We start from the raw sequence: 12,392 nt of genomic DNA on the forward strand, positions 1-12,392 counted from the left end.
TTTATTAATATAGTGCAGCACATTGTGCTGGTGAATGAAAATAAGCAGACTGATGATGGTAAGAGGTAAGGGGTTAGTCCAGTAAAAACAAATATTTAAAATTTGGGTAGGTCTCAGAGACGTGAATCACCCCTTGTCTTTTCAATTAATTTATGTCTCAGGGCTATTGTGCCAAGATGTCATTTTTTGCTTCCAAACTGTCTTGCAGCTGGGCTAGGAAGAGCCTCGGTTCTTCTGTCCCTTTTTCTGTAACATATAATAAATGGGAAGCCCACTAGGGCATGTGAGACAAAATGACTGCGACATCTGAGCGCACATGGAAACTTAGGGATGCCAATGTCATCAATTTGGTCTCCAAAATACTGTATACAAGAAGACGGTACTATCAATCCAAATACAAGCAACTAAACTAAACAAACACTGAAATTATATTTGTAGGTAAAATAAAAAATCTTCTCTTCATAAAACATATTCATGTGTATATAGCTTCGGACCATGACATTTTGACATTTAAGGTTAGTAAAAATAACCTTTCCACCCATGTCCATGATAGTCTAGGTTCACAGGAAGTGGACATTGGGCATCATACACCCAGGAAAAGAAGGGGCACTGGATCTCACAGAGGACTTTATTGGAGTGCAGTTCTGTAGAACAGGTGTGTATTAGAGGTAAATGACGTGGGGAATTTAAATAATATTTTAATTTAAGCTCGAGTTCAGTAGCTTAGTTATAAGATGTTGAAGTAACATCTCAAATAGCCCAGCAGTGTTTGTCAAAGCCCTTTTTTTTGGGATAGTTTAGCCTGAATGCAAACATGGAGAACAATATAAAGATTTGAAAAAAGTAAACATACTGAATACTGTTATTACATTATTAGTTATTAGGCTGCAAACACTCCCTTCATTTCAAAGACAACACTAAGCAATTGGTCCTTACAGAATGCTCAAAACTGGTTTACAACAATGGGGGTGAGAGCTTTTAAAGAAATGTACATCCCTTGAATGAGAATACTGTATTTTAGCCAGTAATAGTGGGCGGACATATTTTTGGCAAAGAAGTAAATAAAAATAATTTTTGATTATACCACTGAAATGTTGGAGTTGGATAGGCAGTGAGTTTCACTGGCAGTTTTGCCATCTTGTCGCCAGCTGTGGCTTCAATGAGTGTGTCCTCCTTTGTTTCCACAGAGATAAAAGGATTTTCTATGTAGGAAAAGAAAGTAAACAGCAAGTGAGAAATCAAAGTCTAACTTTTCTGTAAATAAACACCCCACAAAAGACTAAGGTTGAACTAAAGACAAGTAGATAAATCCACAGTTTAAATATATTTAGTATACTAAATGTGGACTTATCACGCTATAATCCTCCTTCTAGTAGTGATGTTTACAGTGTCTGACTGACAGCACTGTGCTAAGCAAGTGAACTCAGGTTTGGATATGTTATCAAACTGTAAAATACAGTTTCAGAAACTATAAAGTTGCAGAAGTGCAGTTGCCAATTATACTTACTTCTTAAGATCTCCCACTATAAAATCAGCACTTGCTGCCAATACAATCCTTTGCCAAAACTCTGTTCTGTATTTTTTGAATTAAGACAGTTAAACCAATAGAACGTCTAAGGGGATCTCTTGAGTACCAAAAGTGGAGCCAGGGACCAGAACTGTGTTGGCGACATGGACCAATGATTCTAACAAAGCGATTAAAGCAGCAGATCTTAAGAAGAACTACATAGAAATATGTGTAACTTAAATATTGCTTTACATTTCTTGAAGATAATCTTTAATAATGATTAAATTATTATATAGTACAAATATTGTTATTTTTTATTCTGTCTGGGATTTAGGAAAAAAGAAAATCTCAAGCTTGACACAACTAGTCACCTATCATGATGATTAATTATTATGTTGTTCAATAAATAGCACCATCATCTTCTCTGGTACTTTGTACATGAATAGATACATGTAAATGTAGCGTATACAGATAATATAACTATATAACATACTTCCTGTGGCTAACTGTATATAATTCAATAGCAAAACATTAATTAACAAGATGCAAGAACCTTATCTATTTGAGCGTTCAGTGCAGAGTTTAGAAAATGTATGGTCAGCCAAAGTACAATATTATGAATGAATAATTATGATATTATCAATGAATAATTCATGTTTGCTTTACAAGTCATTGCGAGTGTACTGTAGCAGACCAAGGACATTAGGACAATAACCAGATCAACCACACACACATTGCAGTCAACATTCCAGACAGCCAAGTGTGTCCCACTGGCCATTCCACAGAGCCATGGGTATTTATGAGTGTATCTAATTATCATACTAATTTAACACATATGCTAATCAAATTTTAAGTTAGGAAATGTTTGTAAATTAAACATATCTTAACCTAATAAATATTTGCCTATCACTGAAATAACACACCAGAGGAACTTGTAGTGGACACACAGGGGTTTATGTCACATGACTCTATGTTGCAGTCCCTACTTTTCATCACCAAGAAAGGTAAAATAATTTTGGAGATATCCAGAAGCTGAAAACACGTGGAGACACAAGTAGTTGCCAACAATTTGGATTTACAGAGTTCTAGAACAAAAATCACACTAGTGCCCCGTATAAACTGAGTTGCACTGACAATTAATGGATGTAAAGGTTAAAGTAGAATTATAGGCAAAACTTAATTTTTCTTAATTTTGGATATAGTAAGGTTTATTCAATTTTTATTTTGCCATCCATGTCCCACTGGGGAGATTTCCCTTCATTTCCTGTCCCGTAGCCAAAACAGGAACTATAAGGAAATCCCTGAAAATTAAGGGAAACCCTTTGAGCCCCCCAGCGTTCACCTTGGAAGATTTCCCCTCTATCACTTTTCTGGAGACAACTCCATTTGATTTATTCACTATCCATAGTCAACAATACCTGCATGGTTAACTTCCAAAGAAAAAAAAAATCTAAAATGGATTAGAGAAAAATCTTCATAATCCCTATAATACAGTTGCTAAAACAGAAACTTCTCAAGCTTCAGATCTACAGATGCATGGTCTTTTTCCATTTTGGGTGACTTTGGCCATCTTGATTGGTCATACCAGAACTCCAGCACATGTGCACTGGAATTTCTTTATCATGGCATCAAAGGCATGCCAAATGAACTCTGTGGGGTTCATTTACTAAAACTGGAGAGAGCAGAATCTGGTACAGCTCTGCTTAGAACCCAATCAGCTTCCAGGTTTTTTTGTCAAAGCTTAATTGAACAAGCTGAAGTTAGAAGCTGATTGGCCACCATGCACAGCTGCACCAGATTTTGAACTCCCCAGTTTTAGTAAATCTCCGCCTGTATAAATTCAAAAAATGTTGGTGGCAAGTAAGGCAGACACTTTTAAAGCAGAAGAAGCCTACCTGCCAGATAATGTTTTTTTTTGTTATGTTGGGTAAATATAACATAAAACATTTTTTAAATGCTCTCCAAGCTTGATCCCTTGGAGCTTCTTTCTGCAGTAATTTAGCTACAATACGACTACATAATAACCCGCACTGTTCACTGTCCCATTCATTCTGTACCGTGCACAATGACCTCGTTGCTCTCCTGGTGGTGCCAATTCTCATTTATTGCATGACACACATACTTCCCGAGGTCTGATTGAGTTACTTCAGGCAGGATAAGAGTGCTGTACATTTCTGTGTGGTCATTCTGGGGGCGACGATCGGACTGCTCTATTACAGGGCGATTGATCTGAAAGGATTACAAGCAGCATTAATTTCTTATTTGTGATTAAAGCATATCAAAATTAAGTTTACTTTAAAACATGTAAAAAGAAGAAAGGTTGTCCACAGTAACTACTAAAACTGTAGCTGTCCTTGTTTTATAGAGATAAAGGTTTTCATTGGCAGCTCAGATCAAACCTTCTGCTTCATATATCACAGCCCTGTTCACATGGGTGGAGTAGGTGGTTGAGCCATGGCTTTATTGCCCCTTGACCACTGCCCCTTCCCCCTAAAACTGCAATTGCGGCAAGGCAGTATGATACATGTGATTGTGGTTGTGCGAGCTTTTTTTTTTTTTTTTTTTGTCTTTTATTCCTTTATTTTCACCTTCTAATCCCACCAGTAACACACTTTCTGTTCTGTGTGACAAGTTTCACACAATGGCCGATTTGTGGAGGATCAGTGTTGTCACTCTTGGACAGTACTTTCCATCTATTCTTCTCCATAAAATATTGAGGAAATGTTTTTTCACCCAAGAGAAATTGCAGTTCAGGAAGAGAGCACAGACAGCTATTAGCTCACAAGATTTCTGCCAGGATTAACTGGTATTTTTTTTTGCTGTGGTTAAAGAAAAAACAAATAACATTACTCTTGGCCTTGCCTTCTGAAATTGCTAATTATCTGGTTGTCATGTTGATCCAATAGCTTTAACACACAATTATGCAATTCAGGAAATCCGTCTTAAATTTTACAAGTTGCATGCTCATTACAGGTCAGAGATATATAAAGTATAGAAGTCAGATATTGCTATACAACTGACATTTTAATAAGGTCAACCATGGCAGCCTACACATTTCTCAAAATTATAGGTTTCCTTCAAGAACATTTTGGGTTCTGAATTGTTCAAAATTATGGGGGTCATTTACTATAGCGCTGCAGTGCTAATTAGCACAAATTACTGGAAATTAGCACTAATTAGCGCTAAAACTGTATTCACTATAGAGCTAGTAAAAAAAATACTCCCAAAATTGAATTTACTATAGTTCCCTGAAACCAAATAGTGCCCAAACCCTTACTCTGCTAAAACCTGGAGTAGTGCACATGGAAATAATGTTTAGAGCATGATATAATTGTCTAAATGGTACTGAAATATGCAGTATATTATTTCAAGATAATCTGCTTTTACACTGTGTGAAAACGTGATTTCTACACTGAAATATCTTTAACTACTTCCCGACCGCCAGCCATCAAATGACGGCCAGGCGGCGCACCTATTGTGGCAGGAGGGCGTCATATGACGTCCTCCCATTTAAACAGGGAATGCACGCGATCGTGCGCGCACATCCCTGTTTCTTCGGTGGGGGCGAGTCATGGAGACACCACTCGCCACCGAAGGGGGTGAACAGCCATTGGCTGTGGCTGTTTACCACGTGATTGGCCGTGATGAAGTCACGGCCGATCACAGATGGTCACACCCCCACTGTGCATGGCGCGCGCGCACGTCGGTGGCGGCGTGCTCCCGGGAACACTGCTCGTCACCGACGCTGGTAAACAGCCATTGGCTGGCTGTTTACTCACGTGATCGGCTGTGATCGTTTCTCAGCTGATCACTAAAATGTAAACAAACTGCGGTAACGAGATGTTACCGGGTTCTCCTCCTCACACACCGATCATGTGTGAGGAGGAGATTACGGTAACATCTCGTTACCACCTACAGTGTACACCAATCACACTGATTGCCCCCCAATAAAGAGGACCTGTCACCACCCCTCATATTACCTGTCACTCACAGTCCATCAGAGTACCCGAGTACATGTCACAGTCCATCAGAGTACCCGAGTACCTGTCACAGACCATCTGAGTACCAGAGTACCTGTCACAGACCATCTGAGTACCCGAGTACCTGTCACGGCCCATCAGAGTACCCGAGTACCTGTCACGGCCCATCAGAGTACCCGAGTACCTGTTTCGGCCCATCAGAGTACCCGAGTACCTGTCACGGCCCATCAGAGTACCTGAGTACTTGTCACGGCCCATCAGAGTACCCGAGTACCTGTCACGGCCCATCAGAGTACCCGAGTACCTGTTTCGGCCCATCAGAGTACCCGAGTACCTGTCACGGCCCATCAGAGTACCTGAGTACCTGTTACGGCCCATCAGAGTACCCGAGTACCCGTCCCAGTCCATCTGAGTACCCGAGTACCTGTCACAGTTCATCTGAGTACCTGTCACAGTTCATCTGAGCACCCGAGTACCTGTCACAGTCCATATGAGTACCTAAGCACCTATCACCACCCTTCAGAGTACCCAAATACCTGTCACCAGGCCTTCAGAGTACCCGAGTACCTGTCACCAGGCCATCAGAGTACCCGAGTACCTGTCACCAGGCCATCAGAGTACCCAAATACCTGTCATCAGGCCATCAGAGTACTCAAGTACCTGTCACCAGGCCATCATAGTACCCAAGTACCTATCACCAGGCCATCAGAGTACTCAAGTACCTGTCATCAGCCCATCAGAGTTCCAGAGTACCTATCTGCAGCCCATCAGAGTACCCGAGTACCTATTTGCAGCCCATGCCTCATAGAATATATACGTCGGGGTATTTGCTTTCCAAAATGGGGTCATGGGGAAAACATCTTATCAATTGACAACTTTGTGTAAAAAAAAATGCGTTTTCATTTTTTTTCCACATTTTCAAAAAACTTCTGGAAAAAATGAACCGTTCAAAAGACTCATTATGCCTCACAGATTATACGTTGGGGTGTTTGCTTTACAAAATGGGGTCATTTTGTGGGTAATTCCATTGTGCTGGTGCTCCAGGATCTTCAAAAGTGTGATAGGTAGGAATGAAATGAGATGTGTCGTTTATGCTCCTAGAACGCCTGAAGGTACTACTTCAATGTTCGGCCTCTCTATGTGACAAGGCTGTGTAAAAGTCCTACACATGTGGTATCGCCATACTCGGGAGGAGTAGCAAAATGTGTTTTGGGGTGTAATTTTTGCTATATACATGCTATGTGTTAGAAATATCTTATAAATTGACAACTTTGTGTAAAAAAAAATGCGTTTTCATTTTTTTCCACATTTTCAAAAAACTTTTGAAAAAAATGAACCGTTCAAAAGACTCATTATGCCTCACAGATTATACGTTGGGGTGTTTGCTTTCCCAAATGGGGTAATTTTATGGGAAATTCCATTGTCCTGGTACTCCAGAGCCTTCAAAAGTGTAATAGGTGGTTGAGAAATGAGATGCGTCATTTTTGCTTGTAGAACGCCTGAAGGTACTACTTCCATGTTGGTGCTCTGTATGTGGCCAGGCTGTGTAAAAGTCTCACACATGTGGTATCGCCATACTCGGGAAGAGTATCAGAATGTATTTTGGGGTGTAATTTGTTGTATGCATATGCTGTGTGTGAGAAATAACCTGATAATATGACAATTTTGTAAAAAGATAATAATAATAAAAAGAATCTTCATTTTGTAAAGAATTGTGGGAAAAAATTACAACTTAAAAAAACTTACCATGCTACTTACTTAATACCTTGGAATGTCTACTTTCTAAAAAGGGGTCATTTGGGGGGTATTTGTACTTTCCTGACTTGTTAGTGTCTCAAGAAATGAGATACACCTGATGTACTGAAGGCCTGATCAGATGTGATTAATTTTCAGTGATTGGCACCATAGTTTGTAGACTCTCTAACTTTCACAAAGACCAAATAATATACACTAATGTGGGTTATTTTTACCAAAGATATGTAGCACCATAAATTTTGGCCAAAATTTATGAAGAAAAATTATTAATTAGCAAAAATGTATGACAGAAACAAAGAAAAAGCAATTTTTGTTCACAAAATTTTATTTTATTTATAGCACGAAAAAAAAAACACTAGTGATTAAATACCACTAAAAGAAAGCTCTATTTGTGTGGAAAAAAGAACGCAAGTTTCATATGGGTACAGTGTTGCATGACTGAGTAATTGTCATTCAAACTGTGAGAGCGCTGAAAGCTGAAAATTGGTCTGGTCAGGAAGGGGGTGTAAGTGCACTGTATTGAGGTGCTTAAAAGTCTGAGAAGAGATACATTCCCTGTTTTTGTACAACTAGGCATGCTCAGGCTGGCAAATAGCTCTCATTTTAGCTCCAATGTCTTTTTTACAGGGCGCTATAGAAAATACCACAATGAGCGCTGTGTTAAAGAGAATTTTTTGGGAGTGAAAATCTGCGCTATTATAGTCCAATTTAAGTTTTAACCATTGATTCTATTGGTGCAATTGTAACTTCCCCAAATAAATCATTTTAATGTTGAGATATAATGTATCTTTCTCAGAAATAAATTTTCGTTGCAAAATTGTTGCTTCTACCTAATTTATTTTCTTTTTAAGAATGCTAATGTTTTCATGTTTTGGTAAAATATATTTTTCTCTGTCACTTTCACTTGTTACTCTCCATCTCGCAACAATCTTTACCAAAACTCACATCTTTACAAACCACAAACAATACCATTGCTGATGCAAATTTAAAATGAGTCACAATTTTTTGTGCTTTTTATTATTTCCAAATAATCTAATAGTCTCTGGAATTCCCCATGCAGTTGGAACTGGCATGCAGGAATGAAATCGTGTAAGTTCAGCTGAATTCACATGATTTCCTCCCGCTGTCAGTGTGAACGAGAGGTCAAACTGGGCCTTTGGCTGGATTCACACCTATGCATTTTTAGTGCTTTTTGCATTTTGCAGATTTGCATTACAGCCCATTTAACATGGTTTCCTATGGAGCACGTTCTGCAGAGAAAATTTGCAAAATGCCAAGTGTGAATCAAGCCTAAGTCTTTGTAATTCACCTGCTGCTATCCCATGGACGCCGTTTCTTATCAAATTCCCTTAGGCCCCTTTCACACATGCGGACAGTATGTCCGTATTTCATCCATCCGTTTGCGGCCAGTGCGTTTTTGGAAAAGGTCGGGGACTTTTTTCATGTGATTTGCGTGTAATAGATCTCAATGGAACGGCATCAAAAATGCAACTGTTGCATTTGTGATGCGATTTTTTATGTGTTTTGCGGTTCTTATTTTAAAATGGTATATAGCTGGTTGCTAACTGGGGGGCCAGGACAACCAATGAGTCATAAGCTGTCAGTGGCTTCCCCACTGAAAGTAAAAGAAAAATGCCAGCCAAAAAAAAAAAAAACACTAAAAAACTGCATTCCCCCCCCCCCCCCCCAGGTCTATACCAGGCTCTTCGGGTCTTATAAGGACCCGGAGGGGACCCCCTGCCAAAAGTAAAAAAAATGGCATGGGGGGTCCCTCCCAAAAATCATACAAGAGCTTAACACCCCATACACACTATCAGATTTTCTGCTGATTTTTGTCTTCATATTTACCAAAACCATGTAGTGCAAGGGCCTGCCTGATTGCATACAAATTGAAACTCCTAAGGTTTGACCTCATATTATATGGTTTTGGTAAATTTGAAGGAAAAAATCTGCATAAAATCTGATAGTGTGTATGGGGCTTTATCTGAGCACGCAACCTAGCAGGCCACAGGAAAAGAGGGGGGTCCCCCCAAAACACCTTATGCCCATGTTGGTTGGTACAAGGGCCTCATCCCCACAACCCTTGCCCAGTGGTTGTGGGGGTCTGTGGGCGGGGGGCTTATCGGAATCTGGAAAGCCCCCAGATCCTATGTGAAAAGGTCTTGGGTACATTGCCACATTTCACTGCTTTTTTTTGGGTGAATGGGTGGGGGTACAATGTACCCGATACGCATTCACATAAGGGGGTGGGATCTGGGGGCCCCTTCCAGATTCCGATAAGCCCCCCACCTGTAGACCCCCACAACCACCAGGCAAGGGTTGTGGGGATAAGGCCCTTGTCCTCATCAACGTGGGGACAAGATGTTTTGGGGGGACCCCAAATCACCCTCCCCATGTTGAGGGCATGTGGCCTGGTACAGTTCAGGAGATGGGGGCTCTCTCTCGTCCCCCCTCTTTTCCTGCAGCCTGCCAGGTTGCGTGTTCGGATAAGGGTCTAGTATGGATTGGGGGGACCCCCATGCCATTGTTTTTTCAAAATTTAGTGCAGGGTTCCCCTTAATATCCATACAAGACATGAAGGGCCTGGTATGGATTTTTGGGGATTCCCATGCAATTTTTTTTCATGCAGCGTTCCCCTTAATATTCATACCAGACCCAAGTGGCCTCGTATCTATATTTTATCTATATTGCTGGGATCCGACAATACATTACAGCCGCAAGCAGTTTTAAAAGACATTTTTTCCTATAGAAATGTCATTTTACTGCGGTACTGTTCTAAACATGGGAAATATGCTTTACAGGCATACTAAGGACACGATATTTGAAGGAATATTTCATTTTTATTGTGTATCAGGGATGAGGTGCCGGATCTATTGAGGTCACTCAATCCACACTCCATTACGATTTTTATTATTTCACTTTAAGTATTACTAAAATCACTGCACTTTAAAATGAGCACTTTTGATTTTTCATGTTAGTGTCCCATAGACTTTAACGGTGTTCGCACAAATTGCCTGTTCGCAAGTTCTGGTGCCAACCGAACCAGGGGTGCTCGGCTCATCTCTACTCAGTAGCCAATGGCACATGAGCATGGTTGGTACCATAATATCAATGCCTCAAATGCAAAACATTATTCTATACAATGAAAACAATCAAACATTAGTAATGGTATTTTCTATGTATGATTGTGTTCAGCTCCATGGTATAGTGGTATGCCCTGCTGCCTTCAAAAGGTTCAAGCTATGGGTTTGAATCCCACCAATGGTATCACCTCCTGAAAACATACATTGTACTCTGCAGCATAATTAGTGAATGCACATCAGTTTGGTTTATTCCATAATTTTATCTTTTCAAATGTATGCAATGGTATGTAATTATTCAAAAATATTATGGAGTGGAATTCCAAAAATCCAGCTATTCAAAAACCAAGAAAAAATGGCGTAGGGTTCCCCCCCCCCCCCAGTGCATACCAGGCCCTTCAGACCTGGTATGGATTTTAAGGGGAACCCTGCGCCAAAATAAAAAAAATTTTGTAGGGGTGTCCCCAAAATCCCCCCTCCTGAGCCATACAAGGCCACATGGCCTCAACATGGGGAGGGTGCTTTGAGGTCCCCCCCATCAACAAGGGCCTCATCCCCACAACCCTTGCCCGAAGGTTGTGGGGGTCTGCGGGTGGGGGCTTATCGGAATCTGTGAATGGGTATCGGGTACATTGTACCCCTACCCATTCACCTAAAAAAGCAGTGAAATGTGACAAAAGACAATAGCTGTTTTTTGACAATTCCTTTATTAAAAATGTCTTCTTCTTTCCCCCACTTCTTCCTCCGGTCTTCCTTCGGTTTTCTCCTTCTTCCTCCAGGTGCTTCTTCCTCCATCTCCCTCCACTTCTTCCTCTGGTCTTCTCCATCTTCATCTGGCTTCTTCTTCCCCCACTTCATCCCCCGGTCTTTCGCCTCTGCCGTTCCCGCCACTGACCCGCTGAACATGAAAACAACGACCCTCCCGTGACGCTGCGGCCAGCTGATCTGTCTGCTTCCATAGCGCACATTTCATATATAACTATGGGGCATGGCCGCCAGATGACATAGGAGACTCCGTCCCTTTTTGACATCACTGACCAATCATGCCCCGGATGCTGAAGTCACAAGGGACTCAGAGTCATGGGGTCTCGGAGTATCATCATGAGCGCCATCGCAGCATCGGAGGATGTTCTTTTTTTGAATGTTCAATGGGAACGGTGGTGGGAACGGCGGCGGGAACGGCGGTGGGAGCGGCGCGGGAGCGGCGGAGGAGAAAGACTGGAGGATGAAACAGGGGAAGAAGATGGAGAAGACTGGAGGAAGAAGCGGAGAAAGATGGAGGAAGAAGCGGGGAAAGAAGCAGTTGGAGGAAGAAGGAGAAAACCAAAGGAAGATCGGAGGAAGAAGCGGGGGGAAAGAAGAAGACAATTTTTATAAATATATACAGCAATAGAGCTATTGTCTTTTGTCACATTTCACTACTTTTTTGGTGAACCCCTACTCATTCACATAGGGGGAGGGATCTGGGGGCCACCTTGTTAAAAGGTGCTTCCAGATTCCAATAAGCCCCCCGCCCGCAGACCCAGGGCAAGGGTCGTGGGGATGAGGCCCTTGTCCCCATCAACATGAGAACAAGGTGCTTTGGGGGGACCACAAAACACCCTCCCCATGTTGAGGGCATGTGGCCTGGTATGTTTCGGGGGGGGGGGGCGCTTGCTCATTCCCACCCCCTTCCTGGCCTGCCAGGTTGCGTGTTTTCGGATAAGGGTCTGGTATGGATTTTTGGGGGACTCCTACGCCATTTTTTTAAAGAATTGGTGTGGACTTCCCCTTAATATCAATACCAGACTTGAAGGACCTGATATAGACTGGTGGAGGGAACCTACGCCATTTTTTTCTATGATTTTTACTCTATATTGTAGGGAACCGGCAATTCATTACAACTGCAAGCAATTTTTAATTACATTTTTCCTTTAGAAAGGTCACTTTGCTGCGGTACAGTAATAAATACGGGGAAAAATGCGTTACTTTACAGGCATATTAAGGACACCCCCCAGGCATGATATTTAAAGGAATTTTGAATATTTATTGTTTCACTTTAAGCATTATTTAAATCCCTGCTCCTGAAAA

General features: G+C 41.3%; 1 protein-coding gene across 1 annotated transcript in view; it reads right to left on the bottom strand.

Annotated features, from left to right (window-relative positions):
- FLT4 (fms related receptor tyrosine kinase 4) overlaps positions 1–12,392 on the bottom strand; it is a 354,612-nt gene that overhangs the window by 140,325 nt on the left and 201,895 nt on the right. The window contains exons 7-8 of the mRNA XM_077474315.1: positions 3,565–3,736; positions 1,085–1,202 (exon numbers count right to left, since the gene is read on the bottom strand). Coding sequence (XP_077330441.1) covers positions 1,085–1,202; positions 3,565–3,736 — 290 coding nt within the window. The remainder of the gene's footprint in view (positions 1–1,084; positions 1,203–3,564; positions 3,737–12,392) is intronic.

Source organism: Lithobates pipiens, unplaced genomic scaffold (assembly GCF_037356315.1).
Source record: "Lithobates pipiens isolate NorthernLeopardFrog02 unplaced genomic scaffold, aLitPip1_a1.2 Scaffold_8, whole genome shotgun sequence".
In the NCBI taxonomy this organism is placed as follows: Eukaryota; Metazoa; Chordata; class Amphibia; order Anura; family Ranidae; genus Lithobates; species Lithobates pipiens.